General features: G+C 32.1%; 1 protein-coding gene across 1 annotated transcript in view; it reads right to left on the bottom strand.

The window, feature by feature from the left end:
• Positions 1-15,162: 15,162 nt before the first annotated feature.
• Positions 15,163-18,802, bottom strand: part of LOC106462023 (lachesin-like) — a 141,217-nt gene continuing 137,577 nt past the window's right edge. Inside the window, exon 6 of the mRNA XM_022389233.1 lies at positions 15,163-15,247. Within this exon, the coding sequence (XP_022244941.1) occupies positions 15,163-15,247 (85 nt within the window). The remainder of the gene's footprint in view (positions 15,248-18,802) is intronic.

Below are 18,802 nucleotides of genomic sequence, written 5' to 3' on the forward strand. Positions count from 1 at the left end.
CGTGCACAAATTACTACCTAACCAGAAAAAAAGTTTAATCCTGGTTTGTGAAAAGCTTATTCTTATTAACAAACTGGTGTGAAACTATGCATTTGACTAGCTTTAAGAACTATTTCGTAATTTGTGTGGGCCTGGTGGTTAGGGCTCTTCACTTGTAATCTGCGGGTCGAAGGTTCGAACCCCCGACGTCGAACTTGCTAGCTCTTTCAGCCTTGGGAACTTTATAATGTGACGATCAATCCTACTATTCATTTTTAAAAGAACAGTCCAAGAGTTGGCGGTGGATGGTGTTGACTAGCTGCATTCGCTCTAGTCTATCACTGCTAAATTATGGAGGGCTAGCTCAAGTAGCCCTTGTGTAGGTTTTCGCGCAATTCAAACCAAACCAAACTAATTGTAAACTGTGAATTGAATATAAGCAAGCTATAGTGAAATGATGTATTTCTTCAGAATGTATGAAAATATGTATGCCTTATTTAAATAATTACTAAAATATAACTATGCAATTATAATTTCAAATTTTAGGTAAATAGAGCATGACGATTAACTAAAAAATAACCTAAAATATAGAAGCATATAGGTTTTTATAGAGAGGCTGATGTATATATAATGTATTGGTGAAATATTGAGCAGATTGGCTTAAAAGAAGCTGTTTTCAACAATGTTTTAATGACAGTTTTAAAGTATTTTGAAATATTGTTGCATTTATTCTGAAAGTAGTGAGTCTTTCAAGATGATGCTCTTCAAGATGATGCTCTAAGAATGTTAGCACTCTTCGAATAAGATTTTACAGTTGGATAATTTTAAAAGATGGTTTTCATAATGAAAGTATTTATTACCTCCTTATTACTTTCGAAAATTGGAGTGTAATATATGTTTGCAATCATATTGTCATTAATATACGATATTTTACATAATTTGTTTTGATTCCTTTAAAAAATGAATTTTCATTTAAATCAAAACAAAATATAGAAGTTAAGACAAATAATAAAATTGATCAATGTTTTTAACGTATATTTTATAGTAAGACTCAAGTTCCAGTCTGCCTTTTATTCATTCCTAGTGAAAATAATTAACTAGGAATGCGTAGATATTTAAGGTGGCAACAAAACAACCACAAAAATACGTCCGCTTAAAGCTTTCGAAAAATTATCCTAAATGAAATAACAGTATATTTTGAGCTTCGGTTTCTTAAACGTTATTCTTATAATAACTTTCGTTCCATAGGGGGGACATCAAAATATATTAGAAGACATTTTAGTTAAGAGAAAATAGCAAAGAAGAAGTTTCTACAGGATTTATAAATTGGTATATTTTCGTTTTCACGAAGGTTTACAGTGTACAAAAATAACTGCGTTAGTAGAAGCAAAATATATTTAACAACAACAACAAACTTATATGGAAAAAGTAGCTTTTATAAGCCTATTACCTGGGGAACTTTTAGTCAACTCAATTCTTAGCCATCTGTAGACGGTATACTATTAGATTTCTCTTTCTTTCTCTTTTCATCTTCTTGAGAAGTCTATTTTATTGTACTTTGCGAAATCTATTACTGAGTCTTGTGACCACAAAAGGATTTCCTGTCCATCACTCTTACGCTTTGCTGTCAGGAGAGACCGAAATGGATTTGCTTTTATCTTTCTAAAAGCAGTACCGTGATGGGCCACGACTTCCGGTTTCGCATTAAGCAGCCATCTAAGAGTAGGTGTCTGAATCAAAACTTAGATCGTCACGAGTTCATGTCTTCTTCCTACAGGTGCTGTTTCTGTTGCCCGATAATGCCCATGGAAGAATATAAGATCACATCCAACATAATATCTATTGAAGTTAAATGTGGTATAAGTAGATATATGTCTAGTATTATGAGAATATTTGAAACCAACAAAAATTTGTTTTAAGAGCATTGACCAAATTCTCACATCATGAGGTAAGTGAGAAAAATGATAAATGCTATATGATCTCAATATATAATCTTTTAAAAGATCAAAATGTCGCAGATTTTTTCCTTACTATTACTTTTCCTTCAATGTGAAACTTTTGTTCATTTGAAAAACCAGGCAACGTGAAGCACAGATAACATCAACATTTACACTTCCGTTGTCAATAGGGAATAAACTTGTCAAACTCCTACTCTATATATAATATTATTTTGTAAGGTAGGTATGCCTAAAGAGGATAAAGTGTAAGCTTTAATATTAAATTAAGTTCCTTAAAATATGCTCTAAATATATTATCCGTTCAGCATGACTTGAGCGAAAATTGAGTTTAATCCATGGTCATTAACAATAACTTTCAATAGATTTAATTAATAAAATCGTTTCGAAAATTTTTCACTGGTGTTTTCTAATATATATTTAGTACCGTTGATGCTCATAATTCTTCTAACCAATGAAGATATTATTAAAATTGTAGTAATTATTATAAAAATAATAATTATGACCTTTTCACCACTGTTTTATCATCGACTCTTTTCTTAATCGAACCTTTGATCTGTCAGGCTGTTTTAATCCGCTTTCTTGCCAAAATGTCTTGTAGAATAAAATTCCCTAAAGGGATTACCGGAAGAAGTCGCTTTTGTGCTTCAGAGATAGTTGGATTAATGAAAAAGGCGACTGAGAAAGCAACACTGCCATGATTTCACTAATAGACTTTAATACCTTTGGGCTTTGCCTTGTTATAGTTGTGTGTGAAGTTTTCAGAATGAATAGTTGAAAATAGTTTAATAAGTAAAAATATGACAATCGAAAGAAGATATTCATTCTCAATAAAAAGCAATCAGTAGTCGGTGTTACTCTTTTATTAAAATATGTGTTGTAATTATGAAAAGGATCTACATATTTTCTCCATTTTCTTATCCATTTAAGAAAAATAAATTAAAACTAAAACAGTGGAGGTCTCCGGCAGTCTTGCATAACAGTTTCCGGGAGTGAAGATTATAAAGCTATGCCTTAACATAAAGCAAAGATTTACTCTCGTTTATGTAATATCCCGTTACAACAAAAATAGGCAAAAATTGTACCCACCAGTTTGGGGCTGTGGGTGCCTTATAAAGATGACATCTTGCTATTCGTCAGACAAGAGTAGCCCAAGAGTTAGCAGTTGGTACTTTTAATAACTGCCTTCCCTCTAGTCTATCATTTCAGAATTACTAACAATTGTATCCTATAACCCTTGAGTGGTTTTGTGCGAATATCCGAAAAACAAAACAAGCTAAAAATATCTTATAATAGATTTTTACTTGAACCTAAAAATACAAGTAAGAAGGTATTATATTATGTTACTATTTTAATGCAGCAATGTATAACTGGTATTACGGTAAATATCTTAGACTAACATAAATATTAATATAATTTAAATATGCTTTAGATGTGCAGTGTTTGCATGTCTATTTTTAACATCAAGTATATTTTACAAACATCCAAAAACCTATTTTACAAAATTGCACTCAAAATACCGATAGAACAAACAGTCAATGCAGTTGCAGTTAAACAGATATTATCTATATTTACGTTATTTGTACTCAGATGGGAAAAAAGTACATATCGAATAAATACTATAACCTTTTTATGAATAATTTAAATCACACTTTATTATAAATATAAAATAATGTATTTTATATAAAACTTAGGAATAGCACACTTGAAGTATGAAAGTGGCATATTTCTTTGCTGGAATTTCAATTTCCCTGGGAATGGACCCACGGTTGAAGTTGATTACGGCCAGATTTCTTTTACCAACTATTGCCACCAACACCTGGTGGAATGGACCTCCCTTTTCTGTTACAAATCAGCTCCAAATGCAGTGTGATTTTGAGATATGACCCTAGTATTTCTCATGCGACAAACCAAGACGTTCCAAAGCGATGTAACATGATCTAGGTCGGAGTTGAAAGCTGAACAAGGTTTATTCTGAACATTTTTTAGCACACTACTGGATATGTTGTGCTATGTAACACGGTGCATTATCTCCCTATGGTATTTTTCCATAAAATTCCCTCAATGCAGACTTGTTCTGAATATCATAATTCAACAAGGCCTATATATTTTCTTTTGCTGTTCCATAATAAGAACCCCATCAATCCTTACGGTTAGGACAACACTGTCATATTCGAAGCATTTTTCAGGTTATCATCAAACTCAGACCCGTCTATAACAATCAAACCATATGTAGTGAAATTCATTGCTCTTCACGATAGCCTTCCATTGTTCTTCATTCCAGTTTTGACGTTCAGAGCCAAATGAGGGTAGACGTATAGCACGCATGTAATAAGTAATTTATGACATGGGTTTTAGCCTAACCGGGAAATCTAACAGCGTGGAGCTCCTTACATATAGTGGATTCACCGGCTTGAAGTTCTAAATTGTAATTAAAATCCTTGCTGTTGAATGTACTACCAGATTGGTGATTCTATTTCACAACGTGTTTCGAAATTTGTATGGTAGCTTGAAAATAATAGCCTACAAATAACACAAAGATATGACCTTTAAATAACAACATATGATGCCAAGTTTTAGTCTCTTATGCGACATAGTAATTTCCGAATGTGCCTAGCTCATTAGCAAATGTTTAAGGAATTCAGTTTTCCAGATAAGCGAAGAAACCAATAAACTTTATGCTAGTTTGTCAGCGGAAGGTAAAAGTAGCTCATAACAGGAATTTGTAATTGTAGTTCGTCAGCGGAAGGTAGAAGTAGCTCATAACAGAAATTTGTAATTGTAGTTCGTCAGCGGAAGGTAGAAGTAGCTCATAACAGGAATTTGTAATTGTAGTTCGTCAGCGGAAGGTAGAAGTAGCTCATAACAGAAATTTGTAATTGTAGTTCATCAGCGGAAGGTAGAAGTAGCTCATAACAGAAATTTGTAATTGTAGTTCGTCAGCGGAAGGTAGAAGAATCTCATAACAGGAATTCGTAATTGTAGTTCGTCAGCGGAAGGTAAAAGTAGCTCATAATAGGAATTTGTAATTGTAGTTCGTCATTGTTTATCGTAAGCTTCATCGCATGAAATATTTTGCTTTCGTGTAATTGTAACTTGAGCTGAAATCTACAAAGGGTTGAGTACGTGTTGTAGACCACTTTATTATGATCGTGCTAAACTCTCACTTCGCTTTCCTTTTAACTTTAGTAAACATATGCTTAATTCTATCAAGAACTTAATCATACTAATATACTTAAGAAGTTGCTGTTTATTGTAGTAATTAACAATGCAAATATTTAGAATTAATTATTGTTTCTTTCTGGCAGCATACTTTAGCTGATATAAAGACGCTGTAGAACAGGAAATATCCGAATTGCATTTTGGCATTCTTTAATGTTGCGTAGATAATGATATGTCACCAAAAATTTCATTTTTTTTGGAATGGTCTGTAACACCCTTTTTCGGTGCAAAATATTCATACATACATACAGATCATTAAGAGTTGTCTAAATCAGAGACTTTTGAAGAGGGTATACCATTGTGTTTAATTGCATTGGAAAATAGAAAAAAGTAGATCAACTTGTGTCATCAGTACCATACAGAAAGTGGCCTACAACAACATTTGCATCAGTAGTGGTATGCAAAGTAAGGAATTTTGTAACAGGTGGAATCTACAATCACAAAGGTTAATGGCAAAAGCCATTTAGGAACCCCATTCACCAGTACGCAATATAATCATATTTCTTGTACACAAAAGTTGCTCCTAGACATATCCATGAAAGAAAGACCAAGAAGCCAGGAAAAAATGGCAGCATATGGTGACACTCGAAAAAGCGTTTGTGTAGCTACATAATTCTTATAAATCTCTTGCTATTTTCTACTGGTCAATGGGTGAATATTTTTCCAAAAGTGGTACACGGGAATACGTTATGAAACTTTTCGAAGGTATACATAATCAATCATCTGTGGATACTATGTTAGGGGGAAATCAGGGGTAAAAAAAGTGGACTCAAAGGTCCAGCTAAACTCTTTACTATCAGGTCACTGTTCTAAACCAATTAGACCACACACAAAAAAAGAGCAGCTTTCTATGGAAACGAAGCCAATTTGGTATGGATTCATTAAGATAAAGCTTCTAGTTATACCTTCCATTCAACCATCAAATACTTCAACTAGCTGGAGAATGGAAATGGTATTCATGCTATTCAATACAAAGACATACGGTGAAGTGTCCTTTGGACTTATGAGTGATTGGATTATTAAAACAGGTGCTGGGAAACCGTTGTTGTCTTCGTATACTAGATGTATTATGGAAAGCCTAGAAGGGGGACTGTTGTGTTTTGGAAATGAAAACCTTACAACAGAGCCTTTTGCAAAGTAAATTACACTTCAGAAGTATTTCCAAGATGTATGGTCGTCAGATCGAGCATGATCGGACATAACGACATGAATTTTAACGACATAATAAGACTACAAAATCGTTTTAGTATAATGTACCAGCCTTTGCATATGGTTGAATGCAAAGTCTACATACACATACACCAATGAAAATAAATGTTGAAACAAACAGGCGATTCGTATGCAGGAATCACAAAGTACTGGAAACTAGATAGTGAATTTATAAAAAATGTGAAACGTTATCACAGAAAGTATAAAACAAAAGTGAATAAACTGTACAATGCTATAGTATTTTATATGTAAGAAGTTTGGTTTACATAAATAATTACACCTGTTTTCATGCTATCATGCAATTTATCAGTGCACGATTGTGAAATACTGTTCTGTCGTTGATCTTCTTAGTTTTCATATATAAACCCCATACTACTTCAAGAATGTTAATTCATGTCGGAACTTTGTGCAGTCTAGGTTTTGAGTGGTCTCTTAACTATCAAGTTATGGTTTCGTTACATTTGCGGTATGTATCAGATCACTGGTTTGCTGGAAGACGAATCCACTCCATACGAGTCAGAAGTCAGGGTGCCATCAATTATATGTAGATCACCGACACAGTAGGCTGAAATACACAATCCTAAAGTTGTAATGATTCCCTCTATCCTTCACTTTTCATGTTACGCATTTTCTATGATAGCGTTCTCATCTCTGTCGTCGAAGTAATTGAAATTCATTCTTGTTAAACAAATTTAACTTAGATTCGTCTGCAACAGGCACATGTCTCCAGCTTTGTTATCAGTCCGAAGCCAATTTCAACCTTTTGGTTATCTCACCTCATCAGTGGATTTTGAGAAACTGTACATTCACTGAAATCACTTTATGTTAGTTAGTCTTTCTGTTATGGAGTTAGTATTCACACTTGTACATACAGTCAGATGATTGGTGGGATATATATTTTAAGACCATAATCCTAGTTACTTAACATCACTTTTTAAGAATTTCGGCTTTCTACTTCGACTGCGTCTATTAATAACTTTGAAACTTTCAAGTGCCTTCTTCACAGTCTTGCATACTGTTCATAATAAAACATGGAGCCGTGTCGAAACTTGATTATATGGAATATCCTTCACCAGCCAAAACTTTGATTTCTAAAGACTGCTTCACCACACTACTACTAGGAATAGTGATATTGTCGGTACTTTTATAGACATTATGCTGGTGCCGCACTTCCAGTTTAGTTGAACAACCAATCATAGTATAAATTATCAACTCGCGATTATTCTTTGCAGTTCATTTTTACACGAAAAAGGAATCGCATTTCTGTACTATTTGCCTTTTTCACCTTCTAGAACCGTTTCCAATACTTTATACTTTTAAGTAACATACTTTCACAGCTATGTAGTAATTTGTATAAGATATCAATTGATTCAACAGAATAATGTGACAAATATAAACGTAGGATCTTAAAATTTCATTAACAATAAAACGGAGTGAAAGAAATTAAGATTGGCAGTAACTAAAGTACTACAAATACGTTTGTCATTTGATCCTCACTTCTAATCATTATGCTTAAATTGATATGATATATTTAAGAGGTGATAGAAAAGTTTTGCATGGAATCAATGAACCTCCATACCAAATTTGGTGAACATCCATCTAAACCCTGCGAAGTAGTTACATGGACACACAACACAAAACAGACAGTACTATTATATTTATATAGATAACACTACAGCGTAGTGTGTTTTTTTACAATTTTTAGCACTGACAAGATGTGCAGATTGTACAAAAACTGTATCCTAAGATAAGATAAGAAAGAAAGTCTTAATGGTCGGATGTAGACATATTAGTTCCTAGGAAGTGGATCAGTTTACATTTTGTAGTACACAAAAATCAATTTCTAAACTTGATTTATCAACATTTTAACCTTATGTTAACTTTTCGTGGTAATGAGAAAAAATACGTCTAATGGTATGCTATGCAATATTTACATAAATATCATTTTAAGAATTTGTGATTTGTTTAACATAGGTTTATTAAACAGTACTAAATAAACCTATTGTCAAGGCGAGCAGAGTTTGATCCTAACTATGCTTATCTTATAGATCCGGCGTTATGAATACATATATGTATATATATATATCATTATTTAAATAATTTGAAACCTATATTCATTTCTTGTGGACATAATTTAATGCAAGTGGTTATTCCAGACCGTGGTGACAAACTTATAAAATTCGTGTTCTCATTTTTATAAATATTTAAACTGTAGTTTTTGTTTTTTCAAAATTACTGCTGAACCACTGAAGAGGAGGAAGGGTGGATTCATTACATATATGAGCGGTTGGCCAGAAGAAGTTGTAGATTTAATGCCTAGGGAAGTGAAGAATTGCTAAATTGTGAAGGATATTTTTTAAATTTTTCTTTGAGAATATTTGGTTCCTTAATATTTTATTGTTCCTCTTATTTTAATTGGTCTGTATTTCTTCATGTTTTAATGTTATTAGTTACTGAACTCATACCTTTTTTATGTTGAATGTTCCAATTTGCACGTTTTTTAGTATGTCTGTAGTTTTTCCGAAGTTTCATTCATTCTAAAGTTGATAATATACTTTTTTTCTATCACCTCTTGTGATGTTTTAAAAATTGTATAACATGTTAAACGCTGAACTTGAAAACTTTCAAATAGATTGCCATCAATGCTTCTCATAAAACAAGAGGATAAAAATAAAACTGTCTGAACTGTTGGCTTATATAGTCTATATTACTCCCTAAATATTTATTTTGTTGTAATTCTAACGATACGATAATCTGTATAATAGCAAGTAAACTTGGCAAGGAATGTATGGTTTGTACAATAGTTTATGTCAATCAATATTATCATTACTAATAATTTTGCAATGCATACTTTGTAAACAAAAATAAAGATTTTGTTGTCAGATTAGTATCTTATAAGATCACATAAGTCTAATCATTTATAGCTTCGATTTATGATAAACGGTATCTGTAATTTATATTACATGTGAGCTTACTGGTATATTAGGTAGCAGTCTAGATATTACCATACTATGTGTTACATCTTCTACCTAGTAATTAGATTTAGGTGACTGTATACGCTACTTACTAGGAGAACGACTGATATCCGATCGACACAACGTTACCGTAAATACATATCTTTTATAAAGAGTCCATCGCGTTAGTAAATTTGTACTGATTGTTTTTTTTTCTTCAATTTTAAATTTTGATATTTTCATCAACATTGTATGACTCATGTGAGATCTTCGTTCAATATTAAAGACTTATTAGTTCTGAAGTATAGATATTTTTTAAACTGGCCCTCAACATTTTTCTGTACAACAAAACCTTCTGTAGTTCTTGTAGCTGATTCTAGTTGCTATGAAGTTACCCTAATAGAAGAGAGAGCTTACTCACCAAAACCAACCTCTTGATCTGCATATGAGCAGTGACTAATAAAAATCGATAAATGGTTGGTGACATTTGTTCTGAAAATCAGCCCTGTTGTAAAATAATATTGAAACGTGCACGTTTTCTTAACTAGAGATACAATACTAATAGTACTACGCTGAAAAACTGATTTAGTTATGGATTATTACGGATTTCGCGCAAAGCTACACGAGGGCTATCTGCGCTAGCCGTCCCTAATTTAGCAGTGTAAGACTAGAGGGAAGGCAGCTAGGCATCACCACCCACCGCCAACTCTTAGGCTACAAAAGAGTAGCAACTACCAACGAATAGTGGGATTGGCCGTCACATTATAACGCCCCCACGGCTGAAAGATCGAACATTTTTGGTGCGACTGGGATTCGAACCCGCAGATGTCGAGTCGAGCGCCCTAACCGTCTGGCCATGCTGGGCCGATTTAATTATGAATTATGAGTAAAACGTTATTTTCTGTCTTTTTTTTTTTTTAAGAGAGCATTTTGTGATATCAATTTCCAGTTCATGCATCCAGTAAATGAAAGGCTTTCAACATGTTTACTTAAGATTTGTTAAATTTTCCTAAATCATTGTGAGCAGAAACATTTGCTTAAACTTCATAATATTTATATTCACACTTTCGTGCGTAACTTAAGAAGTTTTACTTATTTTCTTATTCCGATTGCAAAGCAATTCTACAAAATCTTCTATATCTATAACAAAACCTTATACAAACAGTATGGTACTGCTTAAAATAATAATTTAATTAAAGATGACTTTGATAAATACTCTCGGGAAAATTAGCCTGAAGAAGCTTATGAAACTAGCCAGCCAAGTCGTAATTGGTTTTGAAACCTTTCTAGTGTTATGCAAGTATAAGCCGTATTTAATATACCAGCTATCACTCCAAGTGGGATTTACTTAGATGAAATAGATTGTAAATTTTAGTGCTATTTTTTACGTAACAGTGCCATACGTTACTTTTGTTGTAGCTTATTATCTATACTATTATTAGGTAATACTTATGAAAATTTGAGTGAACTAGATATCTTAAACTTGACTGGTATGAAGTTATGAACGTGTGATATCAGAATTTAATATAAAAAAGGTGTTACTAAAGGGGAAGACAAAAATATAGAAATGTTTTCGAAAAGTACTTTTCAATTGATGTGATTTTAGGAAGTATAACACCATTAACTGTAAATATATCTTCAAGTACTTTGATAAAATATGTTCAGAAGTCAGTGAGTCTTGAATAAATTAATTTTAATTTTCTTATGAGCATGCCGTTTTGTAGCCAGAATATATGGAAAACTCAAATCGAGGGTCGCTTTACAGTATGAACAAGAATGTATCGTTATAATACAATGACCGTATTGTATTGTATTCTTCTAAATTAGAGCTAATAATACATAGTGTTATAGGATAACACGTATAAGAATAAACACGCTGATTATTTTACATACCGAAGTACTTTCTAGAGAAGAGTAGATTTGGCCCACGATTAGAAATCCTGTCCTTTAAAACCATTAGAAATGACAGTTCAATGGAACAATTTAGATAATTTCATCACATCACTTAGGCTACAATTATGTTCGTAATTATGATGAAAAGGCTTTCATTTTGATAGAGATTGCAAATTCTTAAATTGATAGTTATACCTTACACTACCTTATAAATGTTATATATATATAACAAGTTTCCTTATAAACAATTCATGATATCTCATTTGTGGATGCAATTTCAAACAGAATGTTAAACATATCTCACCAGAAAATTTAGCAATGCGAGAGAAATATAAATAGCCAGATAAATGATTACCTTTGATACTGATACTTCACCACTATGTCATGTTGTGATTTGAGGTCAACAGCGACGCCACATCTGTAAGATTTAATATATATATAAGAAATACTAGTATGGTTATTGTAAGAGTAAAATTGCAGAGAAATAAATTTTGGAAACATAAAACAAGACTCTTCTTTCTTAGGGAAAATTGTTTGAAATTACAAGTTAAGAATAAGCAAACTATACTATGATTTATTTTTTCTGTTGTTAAACTTCCCTTTTAATCTTCTTTCTTCTATTTGTCTCTATGCTGTTTGTATCCAAGTAGGAAGGATAAGTATGAAAAGCGGATCGATCGTTACCTGTTGGCTGAAGCAAATGACTATACTTATATTTATCCACTTAAGTTTTTTTATTTATTTCTTGACATGAAACCTAACAGAAGACGGCCAATATTAAACGTGTTATTATGTAGTAACATTGGGGTGATCATACTCCAGGGGTTAGTGTATTCGGACTTGGAATCCAATAATTTATGGCTCGAATCTTCTTGCCCACAGAAACGCTTTCCGCACTTTTGGGCCGTATTGGTGATCAAGTCCTTTCGTTGAAATAAGAATAGCTAAAGAGTTGGAGTTAGGTTGTTTTTACTCTAATATAAATTAGTTTATAATTGAGGACAACTATGAGCAGATAGCACTTGTGTAGCTTTGCGCAAACATTTCCAAAAAGAAATGAGAAAACTGCAGGAATGATGAGGGTATATTTTATGATGTTTTCACACACACAGAAACTTCATAAATAATTTAGTTATGTTCCGACATCATACATTAGGACCTAGAAACTGCTAAAAAAATTTACACTCCATTGAAACTATTTTCAAAGGTTTAAATAATAGCTTTATTGCTAATATCTACAGAAACGTATATATTTGCAATTAAAAAACACTTAGAAGTCTGGTACTTGAGCGTAACAATAAAGGCTTGAAGAAAATGTTACTTTATGAGTTTTTTTTCTTTCTGATATTAATTACAGTGTAAAATATTAATGTTAACATCAGACCTGTGTGAAGATATTGAAACGAGCAAATGCTGGAAAATAACACTTTAGAACTAATTATATCAGACTTGGTATAAAGCGATACCTGTCGGAGCAATTTTTGAGTGTATTTGTGACCTCAGCAACATGTTGGAGCTGACAATTAATTAATACATCTATAAAATATAAAAGTGGTTAAGTGACTTATAATAGAGGTGTGTCAGAGAAATGCTGAAAGTGCATCTCATTCAATCAATAAGAAGTTAGACTGCAAACTAATGAGAAATCCCCATCGATAAAGAACAATAGACAAGCTTTCTTTTATCTGCTGTGATTATTGACTTTCGAGAGAATTCTTCTACAATTTTAAGCCATTATGTTCGCCTACGGTGTTTCAATATCGACATTCTTCTAGAAATTTATGACAAATGTAGTTTCCCTGCAATATTTTAGCAGTTTTTCAAATATCCTCAAGAGTTTTCTGATTTCTTTTTCGCTCTAATAGCAGTTACAATCAGTATGGTATGTTGTTTCTTCTTATACAGATATTTTCATCCTACGCCTTTTCAATAATTTCTTTGTGCTGATTTTCTTCATTAAATTTCTTGTTTGTTTAAGTTTAACTTTTAGTTACGTTTTTTTTCTCTTTTATTACTCCTATTTTGTCTATTCTAAACCTTAATCCAGTGAAGACAGATTTTTTTATTTATTTAAAAGTAAATTGAAGGATGCAAATTTTAAGATAATTCATGACGCAACGTTCACACACACACAAACAAACATATGTAGTTAGTCCTAACAACAGTTCTTACGTATTAAGTATAATGTTTAGTTGAAGTAAGATTGCCATGGCTTAAAACGGTATTTATAACAAAAATATACGTCTGATAATATACTCCTTTTGTGTATTAAGTGTTTCTAAAGCAAATAAAATTGTTTTTTGTGAAATTTATCGATATTGACAAGGAATTTACTCCAGTTTTCTATCACACCTTAATTTCAAATATTGTTTTTCAATTTTTTGTCTCATACTTTGTTTTCTTTTAGATTTTCACGCAGACTTATACAAAGACTATCTGCGCATAACTATCTCTAATTTATCAAACAGTGAGAATTGACCTTCACTCCTATAACTCACCCGCGGTTCCAAGGTGTGAAGTGTGTTTTTGATGAAAGTGATCGTAAACCAATAATTTTCAGATTCACTGTTTAGCCACATTATTCATTAGTACGTACCTGGATCCCCTTTTTCAGTGCCTTGATTATTGCAGTTATTTTCAGATCAGTCAACAGAGGGCCAATACATGATATTCTTTGAAACTGCTCTCCTCTCAGATCGTCATGATGATATTAATCATACCTCGTGGAAAGTAGTAATCATGCAACGTTCCAATTATAAGAAAAACTTAATCTACTATTCATGTTAAATATCTTCTAATGTTAGATATATCTCTCAATAATATAGAGTTTTTCCTCAAATGTACAAGACTGATTTTGCAAAATTTATAGAAACAAACTGAGCGAGCAGTTCAGATACAGACAATTTCTGTCTTAGATTTCTTCTCAGTATTTTGTTGAACATGATACAGTAGCTCCTATAATAGCTGTCGGATAACTGACATGACGGTTTTTAGGACTGTAATTTTTTTTTACTTGTCACAAGGGTGAGTCACACTATTTCATTATCATTATAAATCTACTTATACCCACTAAATATCTGTTTATTAAGAGCTTCTAACTTCAACAATTTGATCAAAAATGTTGTTTTCTGGACTGAAATAAATAGTGGTATCCCTGAAACGTGCATGTAACCTTATAGTCAGAATGGGTTTTTCGTTTGGTTCGTTAGAATATGATCCTTTTTAAATATTCATTCATAGATTACTGAAACTTTGTTCGATTTTTTATTATCTTCTGTCAGACATCTTGCTTAAGTTGTCACTGAAAGAGAAAAGTAATTAACATATATCTAATACAGTTAATGAAAACACACAATACTGCGGATTGAACTTTTGAATCACATGCACATTCTTACGCTGATGACAGCACAGTCATATCTTGTTCAAAGTTTACACGTATGTCCTATATCACATTATTTTATCGACATTATTCATTAGCAGAAACCATGAGTAAACAATTCCATAGGTAAAATATACTTTCCATGTTTCACAAATATTTTTTAACTTTTCATTTACATCAGGTACGAATCTTCATTTAATACATCTGTATAATATGCCAGTAGAGATAGGGAATAAAGAAATAAAGAAAATATGTGTTTGTTGGTTTATTATTATATATTGTAGTCAAAAATAAAAAAAAGTGTTCCAAAAAAGAAATAGAACCCCGCAAAACATAAATAAGTTGCCACTCAAAACTACAGTTTCACATTAGTTTTCCTTAAGTATTGAAGCTGAGTATAAATGAAAAAACATGATTCACCATTAAAATAACATAAAATCTGAATAGTAAACTGATTGATGTATTCTCAAGATTAAACTTCATAACCAGCTCTTTTTATAGGTGATATTAATTTACAGACTCCAGAGGCGTTTTTCGCTCATAGATAACGTTTGACAGGAAAACTTTTAAATCAAACTCCTACTGAGCCATCAGCTGAGTCCTTAGGGGATTTTAGTTGCAATTTTCTGAGCATTTTGTCTCGCCCAGAGGAAAACCTAAGAAAAAAATGTTATTCAATTTAATGGATCAGTAAGCAATACAAAATACGTTTGGAGGGTTGAAACAGATTCTATTATTCACAAAATATTAGTAATGTCTTGGATATTTGACACTAATAGGTGAACGCTTATAGCAGCAACTTTCTCGGGTTTAGTAGGGACTGTAACATCAGAATTGTCTAGTCTTATGCTCATATAATCAAGTAAACATCAGAATAAAAAGAAAAAAAAGCCAATTAAACAGAAAAATTTGCAGACAAATTTCTAAGATTAAAACATATATTTGTTGGTAATATGAAAATTAACCTTTTACCTTTCATCACCCTATAAACTGAATACGCGGTTTTGTTTATTTATTTATATGAATGGATTGTTATACTAAACATTTTTTTGAAAAAGTAATAAGGAAGGTATTTTTATCTATGAATGAGAAGCATTATTTGAATGAGGCAAAGGATTGAGTACGTTATATTAAAACGAATTTGATCGTGCAAATTAACAGGGCACGTGATAATCCTAGCCAATTTAAGTCGCAGTGGAACTGAATGTATCAGAACTACAGTTAGACATTTCTTATCGATACACAGGTATTGTGATGCCACCGAAAATGAATCGCTTTTGAAAATGCCATATGACGCAAAATATTCACTAAGATAATAAAGTGTTCGGATCAGTTATTAAGAATTTCGAAAACAGGAATACTCCATCTACTTAATGTACAAAGGATTACCAATAGTGTAAGCCACAATCCATAAGAGAAGTAATTATTGAATTTTTTAAAGTCGACAACAATCTTGAAATTACAGTCTTGGCCAACTGTAAAAAGATATGTAATTCAGCATTTTACCTATCACAACAAAACCTTACCGAAACATATACAATGATAAAATATGTCATCAAAATATTATAAATAGCGTCTGTAACCTTATGTCAGTTTATATTAAACATTCAGTACTTGGTTGATCCTCCTCATACTCTAATCCACCGTGATTTGATCCCAACTCTCACTAGAAGGCGCTGCAACTCAGCTACAATAGCTGGTTTAGGGTTGTGGTTAGCAATTTTCCGGTTCAGTTCTGTCCAACAGTTATTAATGGAATTGCAATATGGAGACGTTGCTGGCCATGGTAATCTTGTAACGTCCTCCTGATTGAGATTATCCTGTATAATAATACGCACACTATGGAAAGTGACACTGTTATCCTGGAAAAGAAAGTTATTGCTAAACCTTGCCCTAGCATATGGCAGAAATATCGTCTCCATTTGATGCCTGTAGGAGGCGCCATTGATGTTTTCCTGGAAGATATGATTAACAGTTTTTCCACCATGATGAACAGCTGCCCAAACATGTACCACACCGCCTCCTGTGGGAAAGACAGTTTTTCTCATCTGCTTTCCAGGAAAACGACGAGCACTAATCCTACCATCAGCTTTAACAAGCCGGAAGTAGGACTCATCTGAAAAAGATGACATGTCGCCAGTGTCTTAACTATAAGTTGGCATGCTTTCTTGCCCAAGTAACATGGTGACGGCGGTAGATTCTGGTTAATATTGGTTTGGAGATAGCTCCTCTTGCAAAATAATTTGCATAATAAATTCACTGTTCTTCTGGATACTCTGTAATGAATGTTTCATGTCATTCCTGTCGTAAGGTGTCGCAAGACTTCTTTCGAGCTTGACGTGTTAACCTGATCAAAGCACGGTCATCTCGGTGTAGTAGTTTTTCGGCGTCTACCAGTAGACCTTCCTTATATGAAATGTAATTTTGCCTTGTTTTCTCAAAGACACACGATTATTTTGCAAGGAGTTATGTGTAATAGGTCAAATTTTCAAAAAGGTACATAAGGTATTTGATTTATTTCGTTACTGTATAACAACACTACACACAAGCAAAAATACATTTTAACACTTTAGCTTAGTTCAAATGCTTGAAAAAAGAATGATACACAAATGATGTCTTGTGAGCATTTATTGTTATGCATCAGATAAATAAAGACAGTAATTATTGCTCTTCTTTATATCGAAAAAAATTAGATTGTATTTACAGAGGTTATAGAAATAACCTTAGATTATAGCACTAATGTTTTAGTACTGACACATAACGTTCCTGTAGTAAGGATGTCTAGTGAATTATAATGGTACAATGTACTTGACATATATATTTCATTTTGAAGTGAAAAATCATATTTGTAGTAGTTAGCATGATCCTGTAATTGAACAAAATTTAGTATGTTCAGCATATCTGTATTTCAGAACATTGTTTTTTTTTTTTTAGTAGTGACATTTATTTTATCTAATGGCTAGTTATTCTAATTTTTCAAATGTTTAGATTATACAAACTTTTACAGCGAACATCTTTTGTGTTGCTCTAGTTTTATTCATATAAATATTACAAACTGTATTTACTATCTAAATCGAATCAAATGTTGTGTAGAAAGTCGAGAATCTTTTTATATCACGAATTACTAATAAAATATAACACGCGAATATAATTGCTTTACGCTGTTTGTTTGACTATCATAGTCAAATACGTTCCTTTGGTTAGAATAACATTGGTAACTTCAAGAAAAGTTTCACATGAATGCAAATCCTATAGCAAATGGCACCCTAGGGCTTAGTTGTTAAAATGTTTATAATGTAAACTTAAATTAGCATTTTAATTGAGTTTTTCGACTCCTATGTTTTCACACTTCTCTTTAAAATAATGATGATGTGAAACACAACCATTGGTATTCAGAAAGTCATCGCCTAAAAGATTAAATTATTCACCCACTAAATATGTGAATTTGACGATTAGTTTGCCACAAATGCATATATATTACTTACAAAAAACGTTTTCCCTCTTTTATCTACAATTTTCAAAGGATAACAACTGAGTATTTATTTATTTTTAATCGCAACAAGTACAAGTACAATAACATTATTTTCATATACTGAGGTTATGCCCACGCTCTTTGTTTTAATTGTAGGCAACTTATGAGTTAAGTAATAAGAGTTTGTGTGTTGCTTGAAAAAGAAATTCTCGTGATCTGCTTCCTATGATGGGTATTATATAATTTTATAGCAGTATATTCTTATTAGCATATTATTTTTATAATTACTAATTATTTTTACTTAGACATCTAGTTTAGCGTTTTGAAGTTTGTTCATAATTAGTCATTAAATTATTATTTTGATAGATACTTGTATGCAGGCTAATTTACTAAAGCGTACATATTAATAATATAAATATTTCTGCTATAAAGGCAAAAAGTAAATATCAAGAACCCGTTGATTGAAGTTTAATGTGACCTGCATAAAAATGAGAAAAGTCTTAATTACACACTTTAATATTAGTAGCTCTAGTTGTAATGAGATATTTGGACAACAACAGCAATCTTTGAAGTATTAAGTTGTTTCTATTCGTTTATATTAAGAACAATAATACCTGACGTATAAAGAATGGTAACTTAAAACTCAAGAAACTAGAGATCGATGTTGTGCGAGATTTTAACTAAAGTTCTAGAGAATTGGAAAAGGATCGATTTCTAATTTTCTTCTTCCTGTTTGCTC

This window comes from Limulus polyphemus, unplaced genomic scaffold, assembly GCF_000517525.1.
Source record: "Limulus polyphemus unplaced genomic scaffold, Limulus_polyphemus-2.1.2 Scaffold42, whole genome shotgun sequence".
NCBI classification, from domain to species: Eukaryota; Metazoa; Arthropoda; class Merostomata; order Xiphosura; family Limulidae; genus Limulus; species Limulus polyphemus.